Source organism: Opisthorchis viverrini (genome assembly GCF_000715545.1).
Source record: "Opisthorchis viverrini unplaced genomic scaffold opera_v5_65, whole genome shotgun sequence".
Classification (NCBI taxonomy): Eukaryota; Metazoa; Platyhelminthes; class Trematoda; order Opisthorchiida; family Opisthorchiidae; genus Opisthorchis; species Opisthorchis viverrini.
The window spans coordinates 1,812,487-1,826,152 of record NW_008751721.1 but is presented as its reverse complement, the minus strand read 5'-3'; the positions used below and the strand labels follow the sequence as shown (position 1 = coordinate 1,826,152).

The window sequence follows — 13,666 nt, the reverse complement described above, 5'->3', positions numbered from 1 at the left end:
AGGGGGAATCGCGTTGTACAATATAAAGATAGAAGAACGGAATCAACATCAACGGAATACTTCATATAAGCACTACTTTTCTCTGCCAGGCGATGCTCCTTGTATGAAAGCATTTGAAATGTGTGAGTTATGCAGCGAAGCTTCATCTCAACCCATAGTTGAGAAGCCATCAAATATCTCTCCAAGCTCCCGGAATTCAAGAGACTCCTATTTTATGTCATGTATGTTTATAAGCAAACTAGTCTACCCTAGATGCCGGGTGGCGATGCTGGAATCTTGAGAAACCTACCGATGCAACCACCAGTCTGAACCACAGGCACTTCCCGAGGCAAACTTTCTGTTGAATGGTTCACATTTCTCGGTATACCGTCTCAAAACCTCGCATTTATTACACTCGACACGATAGCTCCTGCGGTTGCCAAACTGCTTTTGTGCAGTAGTTATTCGACCCCAACTAACACAAATTAGAAAAGATGGAAGACAAACAGGAGCTGCGCTGGGACACTGCTTTTGTGCAGTGGTTAGTTGACCCCAACTAATACTGTGAAATTGGAAAGGATGAAAGACAAACAGGAGCTGCAGTGGGACGATCTAACACAATGAAAATGATATTTGGTATCGCTCACTGGTCTAGCAATTACTTACTGTTAAATCAGTGATTAGCGATCACTCCAGATCACACCAGCAAGCACGTCAATACATAAACCACTTAGCTATGCTTTCAAACGGACCCTAATTACCGAATGGTTTAGGCATCGCCCAAAAAATTATAGGTTAGCGTACAACAGTGAATATTTTGGAGACCAAACGCACCGTAGGTATATGCACGTAGTTTAAGTTGAAAAGAAACCATTGACTTGCACTCAGTAACTTAGATTAGCACGTCTAGCCTTGGACGGAAAAGAGAAAATAGAAAAAAACGTATGACAAACAATCGACAAAGCGAAAAAGTTGAATTATCAAATAGTTCACCAAAGTAAATTGACTTGTTTCGTAGAACAGACTCAAAGCCAAGTACAAAGTTTCATGCCACATGGCAGAACACACACAAGCAAATCTGTGAGCTGCGAGTTAGCATGAAACAGCAGCATCATAAGAGGTACGGTAAAAAGCTTGGCGAGACAGTCCCGGTTACATTTTTCTGCATCATTCAAAACGCTATCGGATAAGTTTAGCAATCGCCATCCATTTTTTCAAAACGGAACTCTGCAGCTGCTGTCAATTTATTGCTTCAAGCGGAAAATGATACCGTATAAAGGGTGTACGATTCCTGAATCTCCTATTAAACACGTCAACTGTTTCTGAAAACATATTCGCTGACTTACGGAAAAAACAAGAGAGCATTTAAATCAGTAGTTTCGTTTGGGATTTTGATATCTCGGCGCGCCCATTAATTTCTGACTGCGCTTCCCCAGAAAACCTTTGCTGTTCAATCTACAGGTTCACGTATAAAGAAATAGCCTACCATCAAACTGAGCTACTTACACGTGTTTTTGTTTTAGTAGGAATTTAAGGCATTGATGGGTCCACTAAGAAACTGTCTTGCTTTGCAAGTAACTGTTTCTCGTTCTCAGTCCAAAATCCTTGTGAGATAGATATTCACTGAATGAGCACCAAGTTTCTTCCTTGTCCGATTCATCGGTCTTTTTAACAAAGTGACGAATGTGACACATAGTCAAATTGAGGCGGAGCTTCTGCCGTTAGTTTTTGTGCCTGTTCACAGTAGTATGTTTTTCCAGCCAAGGCATTCCTGTGCACACGAGTTNGCTCGCCGATTGAGCACTCCAGTTCTCGAAGGATCTTGTGTATCATTTCACTCCCGATGTAATTTTTGGACCACTTGTAGTACAGGCAGCGTCATTGTCATCTACGATAAGTGTTAAGCACCAGAAATCACAAGGAACTCTAATCACAAGTATGCAAATGGCATTCGTCCAATGAGACGTCCAATGATAAAAATGAGCGGTTGAATGAAGAAATCTCATTGCTAGTGATTCGTTTTTTATCTTCACATGTGGCAGAGGAGACCTTCAGGCAGACAGGAAACAACTACAAAAACAGCTAAACACATGACCTTGATGACATGATTTTTTCGAAGTTGATTTAACAGCTAAAAGGTTTTATAATTTGGCATCACTAAAAAAATGATAGTGGAGATTGCATTACCGTGGAGACAAAACATTATCTTTTCGATGGCGTTTTTCATACCTTCCATAAATATCAATGCTTTCAGTAAGCTGCCTCCTGACATCTACCAGTATTTCCACTCTGCTAAAATAGGGTACAGTATGCGTCTCACAATTCATCAATCTGAATAATAGCCGAGGTTTCCTCATGTGCGATACCTCTTTTACAAAATTTTCCTATGACGATGTTTGTAAACGCAGTGACCAAGCTCGCATCGTCAACATGGCGCATCTATGGAGGTTCACTGCGAATAGAGACGGACAAAATGAAAGAGGTCAAAATTGCTGGTGCATGTCAAAGAAGACGGAAATGCACGATGCTCCTTCGCGCTGCTCTGCTAGATGTAGTCATGTCAGCCGCCTTGTCTTCCAAGGAACTCAGGGGTCTACAAATAATCGCTTGTTGCACAGACACTTGGTAATTACGATCATCCTGTTGACGTAAGGAGAATATTGGTTGTAGCAACCACTGTTGTTGATTATAAGGTTCTTTGAAAGTTCTTGAATTGATTATTTTTACCATGGAGAGCGTGATTTTCACCTGCTGAAACAAATGTAAGAAAAACTAGCATGTTTTCGTTACTACTCGTTCCAGAAACGACAACTTTGAACTAGAACAAGCAGTTTACAACGAAAAATCTTGTAAAGTTGAGAGTAACGTGACAAGGTGGGCTGCAGTCAGGCAGAATAACAAACGAAGGGAACCGAGGAAGCATAGGCTTGAAGTCAGTTGCTGCGGCTACGTCTAATGGATTCCAGTTGTCAAACTAACCCATGAACTTCCACGGTGTTAACTAAGTGTCTTTGGAAATCTTTGTCTGTGACTCCTAATTTACCAGAAGCTGCTGTAGGAGGAACATATCAATTGATTTGAACGCTGGAAATGTGAAGCCGATTACAGGTTTCCTGAATTTTGTGCGCGACTGTCAGTATGCTTTCCTGTAAAATTTACAATCCGGTGAATTGAAAAACATCCTGTGTGAACTTACGCGTCTGCATATTTTTCAGGGGTGAATATATTTTCCTGGTAGATAAAGGCGACCGACATTAGACGAATTTGTGTACACTCAAATTTATTTGTAGCAAACAATCTCGATAAAATACTTCAGCTTATTTTTGCTTATCGCGTTGCTGATAAGGCGACGAATAGTCAACACTAATCACTATGTTCGTAGCAAAACCTGTGCCACACAAGGACGCGAACTAGAATCCACTTGCTGTTTATTGACCACGAAATACGTTTACTGGTTTTATTGACCGCTTTTGTTCCATAAACAGCAAACCGATGTGTTTCGGTTTATAATACACGTTTCTGCTCAGCCAGTCAATTTCGCTGATTTTAGAACTACAGTCAAATTCTGTGCATGCTGGAATTTGGTCGTAATCTGTGAAGCTGATCATGGCCAGTATTAGATGTACAGACGTCTTCAACACACTGATTACCCGCGGGAAAACCAAATCAAAAACGAATTAAGTCACCCTAGATGCCGCATGGCGATGCTGGAATTTTGAGAAACCTATAAATGCAACCACCAGTCTCAACCACAGGCACTTCCCGAGGCAAACTTTCTCCAAAATTGTATTCGTATGAGACGGACATTGAGGAGCGACACGATATTCAGGGTACCCACCGGAGGATACGAAATAAACATTGAGATTGTTTACTTTTGTGTTTCGAATTCTCCAGACAAATTAGCACATATTCAGGGACCCACCGGAGGATACGAAATAAACATTGAGATTGTTTACTTTTGTGTTTCGAATTCTCCAGACAAATTAGCACTTCTGCCAGAGTAATTATGGATAAATAAGACCACCAGAGGTTTGCAGCTACTTTCTCCAATCTCATCACACCACCACCCACTCACCTCAGAGAGTTGGGATGGTCTCTTTTTCGTTTAGGTACAGCGAAATAACTTAGCAAACATGGACTGAGGGTTGATTCTCTATCTTTTAACAGGGAATGTGAGAGTTCGTCAGAACCAGCAGCGGAACGACCCTTGTGAGACAGAACTCAATCGCTCTTTTCCGAAATTTTCTGGGGTTCTGCTTTCATTGTTGAGCATCTGCATGTGGTCAGGAGTGTTCGACGGGACGATTTATCCCCTCTGATTCATTTTTACGGATAATCGAGTATTAGCTCGCCCATCGGAGGCCATTTTTTGCCCATCAAGTTTATCACATTTCCAGGTTATTTCGCCTCTCTTCAAATTTCTGGACCCACAAGGCATCTCGATCCGCACGTAGGCTCTTTTCTGTCTGAAGTCTGACGGTCCGTCGAGTTGTACTGTACTCCTCAAACTTTAGAGGGCTCATCGTTTGAACTCAGCCCTAAACAGGTAATGAACTGGGGGTCTTTCGTTAACCCTATGATGGTCAGCAATGACCTCGTCTTTAATGTAAGGCAGAAGTTTCCCTATACTCAGTACCTAACTGCATTAATTCGTGCCTTTCCAAGTACAAAAAAACAGGCTGACTAAAGATGTAAGCGGTGTGCAGGGTTGCGAAATGAAATGTCATTCACCCTTAAACTCCCATTAATAGGTTGTCCCAGCTTACCAAGTACTGAGATTACAACAAACTGCATGCCGTATTGCTCAACTGAAATATTCACTGACGTTACCCTTTTAGTATTCAACATTCCCTCTAACACCTGCGGCTATAGCGACGGTCGTGTTTTTGTTCTACAATCCAAACCTTTGGAAGCGAGATGGCTCAAGTGTATAGAGCGTGGATTAACTGACCGGAAGGTCCGTGATTTGAACACAAACTATGCCTCTTGACTTCCCCTGTCTAGGTTTGGGCAATCTGGCAGTAACCTTGCCCTCGTGCTTCCTCCGGATGGCATGGCAGCTAGGCACCGAAAGAATGTCAAATCTGAACGACTTTTTCCAATACCTTCCAGGTATAAGAAGTCCTTGTTTCTGGATTGCCTTTCGATTTGCCGCACATAGGAGTTCATTTTTTTCAGTTAGACGTGGTGCGTGACCACTGCTTCTGTGAATTACTATGCTTTCGAAAATTCCCCTTCGTGCGAATCCTAAAATTTCTATCTTTTAGTCTGAATTCGTGGCACAAGCATATTTCTACTGTTCGCTGGATCGTCACCCGTCACGTGGCATCAAAACGCAGACAGTGCATACGCAATATCAATAAATTTGAAACTGCAACACCCTGATATCTGCTGGGGTTGTGCTTCCAACCTGAAGGTTTCCAACCACACATCAAATAAAAGCACCTGGTTGTCCCGTTGTTTAAACTGGAATAGTTATTTATCTTGAAAGGTTTTGCGTAATCAAATAGGAGAGCCCATATGATCTCCAGTTCTTGAATAGTGCTTTTGAAGAAAACAATTTACTTGACATTTGTCGGGGTCCTAGTGGGTCCTAGAGAATTCCGGCTTGTAATTTTTAGGCCGGAGTGTGGCGCACGGTAGTGCTGGTCCGTTTTATTTTTTGTTGTATACAGAACCGTGGGATGTTTAAAATGCCTTCGGGCCAGTGGGTTGGTAAACTTGGGAGATGAAATTCAATGGCCATAATTTCCATGGTCTTAGATCTCCGAAGATCTGAAGGCCCGTTGTCTGCAAATTCTGACACTCACAGTAAAAACGGGAATGTTAGGTAGATACCAGTTGGAGCACAGTGTTCCTTGACTGCCGATCGTCTACGAATACTCTTGCTGTTAGGAATTATACTCTTTTGCGTTGAAATTTTCCTGTAAACCTAAGAAACAAGCATACTATTTTGGCCACGATTCATTGGTTAGGGAAGACACTCAGGCGTACCGCGTATCACTCTGCGATCTGACCTTCTTTGGGGGGATCGAAAGTTATTGAGTAGTAAAAACTACAGCCATGAAAAGCACCAGGAATTATATGTTTCAACCTATTCTACAGAAGCCACCAGTTTCCCGGGAGGTTGCTATAATCATTCCATGATCGCTGCTTCATCCGAGGCTTGGTTATAATAAAGTTTAGGGCGAATCCCTGTTGGATTTTCAGTCGGAAGTCAGCATAGACAAATAAGCAGTAAAACCACATTCGAAAGCAGAAGTAATCGAATGAAAAGAACCGTTTACTAGTGGTTTAATCAACGATTAATAAATCCGATATGTGATTAAGCTATCGCTTAGAATACATTGAATACTAACTCAAAAGTTAATTAATATTAATAAAGTTGTCGTTAATTCTCGTATTAGTTTTTTAAAACGGAATTATCCGGATTTTTTGTAGTGTCATATTGGACCCTAATGAATATTATACTTTTCGGTCACGATACCTAATGGGAAAAGCAGATTCGAAAAAAAATTATTGAAAAGCTTTCACAGACAGATTAAAACATTTCTGTTCTCCCTTGAACTGGGAACAGCAACGATTTCCCGAGAACTGTGGTGAATTGTTCATCGTTCCTTTGTCTTACATAGTTACCAATTTGATCGGATACCTTTTAAGGGTGTCGGCATCATCCATGAAAACGAATCGTCACTGGCCGCTCTGACATAATTACGCCCAACTTTGGCACACGAGACACTAATTCGAGATCATCCAGACGGTATTCAATCAGTTTAGGAGTGCTTTACCCAAATTGAATCACGTCAGAGACCCTGGATTATTTTGAGGTGTTCACTGCCAATGATTCTCACTAAGGATCAAGTAGCTGTGCAGGGCAAAATTTTCACAAATATATAGAAGTTTTTGAATCAACATTTTGAGCTCTTTATTCTTGTTCCCCTTCGTGTGGCAGTCTGCAACGCACACTCATAAAGTTTTCTAACAATCACCTGGAGTTGTCGTTCTTGCCATTAAACCCTCCTGTTTGTTTAACTCTATCAAATGACTGAATAAACATTCAAATCTAGGAATCAATATAGCACATGACCCTGACTAGTGGACTTAGTTGCGCATTTCGTTTCGTGATATAGGTGATTCTGCTTGAACGTAGCTATGAACCTGACAGAATATAGCATTCACGGAGTGGTCCTGTGCATGGAGATAGTAAAACTGGAAAGGTGATTCATACGAGGCAAGGCGCTTTTAGACGGGTGGTAAGACATCTGGTTTCGAATGAACACACTTTGTAAGCAATTGTATTTACCCACTCTTTCTAAAGTGTGGCGTTTGAAACTGTTAAGGTGATTCATACGAAGCAAGACGCTTTTAGACGCTTTTAGCACACTTTGTAAGCAATTATATTTACCCACTCTTTCTAAAGTCTGGCGTACCAGATGACCCTGGAGTCATATGAGTTTCCCTACTCGATTAAAGCAGAGGAAGTAGGTGGATATCAAGCTCGGAGAACAGAGAAACTCACCCCAGCTGGAAATGGTTAGAAACTCAGCCAGTTTCGCTGACCATATGTTGTACAGGCTAGCATTTCACTTGGTCTGGCTAGAATCATCTCATGTATAAGGTGGAGGGGGTATTGACATGTGTGTGCATCTAGTAAAAACCAGTTAAATGTGATCAACACAGGCAGCTATGCAGCGAGAAAACTTCGTCAGTTCGCCCGCACAAACCTGCTTTGTGATTAAAGATACTGGAACCGACATTGGTTACAGCTTGAACAACTTGTATTGACATGTGCATCTAGTAAAAACCAGTTAAATGTGATCAACACAGGCAGCTATGCAGCGAGAAAACTTCGTCAGTTCGCCCGCACAAACCTGCTTTGTGATTAAAGATACTGGAACCGACATTGGTTACAGCTTGAACAGCTTTTTTCCGTTCCTTTACCATATTGCCTGGGATGAACTGTCTTTGACCGACCTGACATAACAGTTTTCACCACGCAGTTTCCAACTTCATCGAAACACTTGCAGTTTTCCAGTTATTTTCGAACGATCCCACCTCATATCGTTGACGAAACTGCGCACTTTGACTAGATTCCACTCCGAAGGGGACAAATGAAATTCAGGTGAAACTCGCATACATATACTTATGAACGGGCGGGAAACGGAACTCCAGACTGGCATCATATAATAAAATTATGCCTAGTTCTTTTAAGCTTACACCCGCTTCGTGCTGTGTCTTATCGGTCTGGGGAACTTTTTTGTTATCCTCGGTTATCCGACAAAATATGCTAAACATGTCTGGTGAATATGTCTCTGTTCGGTTAAAATAAAACGAAAATGTTCATCCTCAAACGTTTGTACTTTATAAATATCTGAGTTTGATGTATTCTGTGACGAAAAACCTGATGCGAGATTCACGACTAATTTACTGTGTAAGGGACATGTCGTAATATTGACAGCTTTGGCTGTGTTGATCATGTGGCTATCGATCTGTTCGCCTCAAGTAGAGGTTTCTCTACCGACGTCGTGTTACTAAACGTGGGGACATGAATGATTCGGCGTCTGTTGGATACCACATGATGGTGCTAACGACGTTATCTAGTTTTGTGGTGAAAGGAACTTGCAAGACAGTATCAGCTAAGCTCAGAGGATGGATCGACGTCCATCTGATCAGTAACGAACACAATTTAGTAGACTGGACTTATCGCTGGTGTCCGTGACATGGGCAGCTGCTGGTCGAACCATCACTAGCCACCACTCATCTGATTACATGTTTTTTGCGAAGACACCGCGTATTTTATGGTCAGATTTCGTTCCATAATTGATTTCATTGTTGTACGCATTTGCTTCCATTAGAAACTGACGTGCATTAGAGTGATTAGACTATTATTCAGGGCTGAATTCATTATGTGGAGTGTTTTAGTGCTTTACTAATCGAATGCACGCTGTTCTGTTTTTCACGTTGTCCAGAGCAATCATTTTAATTTGTCCGGGCTCGGCAGGAGGCGGGTTTTGGTGGACATGACTGATTATGAGATATACACTAAAATGACGAACGGTAATTCACCGAATGCGTGTAGGCTTTCAACTAAGCGATACCAGTTCGCTGTTAACTTTCTTGTAACCAAAATGTACAAAATTCCAAATCGGATCACAAACCACACAGGATTTCAGGTAAGGCACGAACAATAAAGTGATTTTCTGAACTGATACAAACGTGCACTGAGTACACAAATGTCACGAAAGTGGTTTACACAACCTCAGGTGAATCTGCGGATCCGATTGGATAACCACGATGTGCAACCCTCTCGAGTACGGTTGTTGCTAGGAATATTAAACTCGCATGAACACCCTGGGTGTTCATTTTATCCGACGGGTGTTGTCCATTATCACGAAGCAAACCAGTATAAACCAAACGAAAGTATTTATTCCTCAATCATGCGAGTAAAGTTCATCCGAATCGGGCATGATATTTTAACACCTAAAATTTGTAGATGTTTGCTGAACAACTATAAGCCCAGTAAAACAAAAACCGACCAGGCGGTTGTTGTGCATCAGACTGATCTCAGAAGATATCTGTTAATTTTCTAAAACTGTCATTTCTATATTCCTTGTACAATTGTGTAACTCCACGGAAATGTAAGTACTTCGAATTCGAGACAAGGCTATAAAATTTTATCTCGGTCACTGTCCACATTCGTTTTGAATAGTTTTTTTTACAAAACCCTTATTATTATATATTATGTATTATATATGTTATATAACTACCGGCCGGTCAAAATAGAACGATATCATTAGTCTGCAACTTCATTTTACTGTTCCATTTCATAAAAACTTAAATCTCTTACATATTGCAATTTTTCATCCATAATTCCGATGACTCAAGACGGACAAAACGGAGGAATTGCACTAGCTTACGGAACTCGTGTTTCCGATCTTGTGGTAGTAGACGGTCGCATACTCTCCTTGTTTGGAAACATGCGACACTGAATGAAGGCTGCCTTAATTTCAGTGATACGACGCATTTACTCATCATAATTTGGATGAAATAACCGCTCCGGAACGTCGAGCATACGTACACGAGGCTCTAAAGTGTCCTTTTCGAGCCAAAAAAGTGAACGTCATTGATGAAAAGTTTGAAATATTAAACTCTGTCGTCGACGTTTACTTTTTTCCATAATAAAATAATATTGTCCACACCGGTACTATCTGCATCATTCCTGCATCCTAGAAGTCTCGAACAACTGCGGTGGACGATAACTAGGATCTGTCTCTGTGATTTCGGAGAATCAAATTAAGTTTTTCCCAAACATTGAGAAGACACCGGGCTGCTGAAACATTATGAAAACTCTGTCCAACTTGGTTACAGCTGTCCTACAGGCTGAATTTTGTGGACACTGGTGGTATTTGTTTTGGGCCAGAGACCCAGAAGCTGTGATCCAATAAACAAAATCATAGTGAATGGGGCTGATGGAGCCTGTGGCGGATGTTGTGTTAGAAAGTCATTGAGTTGAATGCCGGCAAGATAGTATTATTGTTTCGTTCGTTTTAAAAATCACTCATCTGGTCGGTCTTTTGTCGTCCCGGTTTTGGAATATCTAACAAGAAGCTGAATTTTATTCTTCGAAAATCCGTACATATTTCAAAAAGGATCTTCGTCGCGCAAACGCAGATTATAAATACTCTTTGAAGTAAGCAGAGGAGAACTTCTGGAGCCATATGGGGGTATCTAGTTGTTCACTACGGGTCACTTGTTTCACAATGTCATGAATATGGAATACAAATAACTGGAAGATATCCAAGAATGGAGTGCCAAATTTATGAAGGCTCGTTTGCTGCAACAAAAACCAGATCAAACGATCCACTGAGAATGGAAGTGATGAAATGTTTATACCAAAACACCTGTCCCCGAACAAGACGATGACTTCAACGCTTGCCTCTCTTAGGCTGTTACTCTTACATTCGTTCCCATGGTATTCCAGCAAACGTGTGATATGCGTCCACATTTCTTGAGTACCTACATTTCCGTGTACCACGACGATCCATTATGCATGAATCGTGCAAATAAATCAATAAACACCGACTATAAAACTGGTCATGCTCTCACTTTGCGTGTACTCACCCACCCATGTCTTTCGTTGTCACGCGTGATAACCCTTCAGAAGCCAAGCAATGAGATCTCTTTTCATTCACTAAGTAAACTTGCCATGGCGCTGCCAGTTCATGAGTTTGGCCACACTGGAGGCTGCTCCATCCTGAGGGAGGTTTTCAGTCATCACAAGTGAGTACACCTTTCGAGCTGTGCGTAGGTACCTGGAACGAACTGGGAAGTCGCCGTTTTCGAGAACGTTTGGTTAACAACAAATCTACAATTTAAAGGAAGCAGGCTTTCTTTGCGGAGTCATTTACTAGAAGATGCCGACTGAACAGTTACAGACTATTAGACAGGGAAACAAACCTCTCATATGCATTTTGTTTACAAAAACTGAATATCCATCTTCTCCTCGAACGCGTCTTCCTGAACTTTTATAAATATTCACTGACTATCACTCAAATACAAGCAAATGCTACAAAGGGACCGCACAAATTCCGTAATAGATCTTACTTTTCAAGAGACGCAAAAGGGATTCATGAGAAAACATACTACTCGTATGTCCTCAGTCGGTAGTATCACCGTTACACCGGTGGTTTTCCGAACTTTTCTAAAGACGATGGGTAGATCTTTGTTATCTGGGCGATATTATTTGGGAGTGACTAATCAAGGCACACAGCATGAACGGAAGATCTTGCTCAATGGTTTTTTGCCATATTTGTCTCGAAAAGCAGTCATTCTGGTCTGGAAAACGATTCAAAACGGCTCATATTGATTATTAATTTATGGGGCCTGGCAGTCGAAAACTGGACACTAGTGGATAGAAACTTTGCGCATATTGTATACCAGCCATCAAGTATAGTCATTGGCCTGTAGGCTGAGCTGGTCAGTTGCAAGCGTTTTATCACCGGCCGAGTTGACATCTGAGCATTGTGATTGGAAGTTCGAGGTCACTGCACGCATATGGGTCGATACATAGGCTCTTCCAGGTTGACCTCGGCCAATCATTGATCGCTTGGTTGAGCAATCGCGTTATTTTTGGATGAGCTGTCGTTTGATGATGAACTTGGAAGTTTTGTCGGACAAGCATGGTATCCTCACAAAAAGTCACAATTAGGTATGCTCAGGGTTTTACTGAGAATGTGGTCCAGTGGTCCCTAAAAGAAATTCACCCCAGCGATATTGTGCAATCACGATTTTTATCGAAGGTGGGAGAGACGCAGAGTGTCAAATCCACGAATATCACGAACAAGCAAAGCTGAAATATTGCGCAAAACTCTTCAGGGACCCAAGGCGCCATCCCATCGAGAAATTTTGGCAGGTGAGACAAATGCTGTGTCGTCATTCAAAATTTTGGGCAAACTGAGTACACCCGTCAAGTATGAACAAGCTTACTTGTCCGGATGTGATAATCCGAATGCGTCTAGTGCGAGCTTGAGAAGTTGTGGTAACTTGCTGATCTCACCAACCACATGTCCGTAGGTGAAACCGCGACATGACCTAGAATGCGTACTGTTGATGAGGTCTAATACAGGCGAAAATCTGGTTCACTGTTTAGTCCTTTGATGAAGAAACCTGAGATGAATGTGAATGGGGATTCTGCAGATCTGGCAAATACTACTTTCAAGCAGTAATGAAGTAACCAAACTTTCCAGTACCTAAACGGGTGCAACTCGGTCTGTTTACTGTGACTAACGCGAGAACAACCACAAAGCCTCCTTCCTATATGTAGCATTGGTGCAAAGTGACACAGTTGGTGGAAATTCAACACATCCGATCTATATATTATGATTCCTGGTCGATACGTTAAAGTTGCGAGCAGCTCGACCCTTGATCCTGTGGACTGAAATTAGTGGATTCAGCGGTAGCTACTTCCCCGTTCAGTATGATTACCGACAGCACCGATGGGAATTTAGTAAAAGAGGCACCAACTCTGATTTGACCGTTTTTCATTTGCGCTTGTTACCACACAATGGAGTGTAAATTAGCCTCAGTTCCCGGAAAAAGATCTCCTATCGGCACATGTGTTTCGTGCAGATCACAAGGGAATATATTTATCCGACAACAAAGAGACTGCACTGCTCTCTTGCGCTGTTTTTATCGATACTATTGCCTAATTTACCTCGTGAATAATGGAGTTCTTTGCTAATACACTGGGGATACCGAGGTAATCAGTGAATGCCGGCCACTCAATTAGTGTGGATGGATTGGTAAATCATGAATTATAACCGTGTACAGGTTTCTCATTACCAAAAAACTGATTAGGCATCGCGACAGCGTTTGCCTCCGGAAGTGTGTCAGCGGAACAAACTGACCTAGGTGGAAACAAATATTCCCTCGGGATTTGATTAATTGCCTCCTGGAATTGCACATTTGTTTAGAAATATCGCTACGTATCCAAACGGGAAAAAGACATTAGCAATTTCTATTTCTATTGGAAACGGGTGATCATAAATTGTGGGATTTTGGAATATTTCACTGGTTGGGGGAGCTTGTTTGCTGCTTGCATTTCCGGCTATTTATTCGGCACGCAATATGTTCGAAGAAACACCCTTGTTAAGCGATAGGACCTGCATACGATAATGCATCTCTCTAC

At 41.7% G+C, this 13,666-nt stretch overlaps 1 protein-coding gene across 1 annotated transcript; it reads right to left on the bottom strand.

The window, feature by feature from the left end:
- Window positions 1-4,930: 4,930 nt before the first annotated feature.
- Window positions 4,931-13,443, bottom strand: T265_13429 (hypothetical protein; the record flags this gene model as incomplete). The annotated part of the gene is made up of 2 exons (XM_009168814.1): window positions 4,931-5,226; window positions 13,386-13,443. Coding segments are annotated over 2 exons (354 nt in total), but the record flags the coding sequence as incomplete, so codon positions are not given.
- Between the last annotated feature and the right edge of the window lie 223 nt (window positions 13,444-13,666).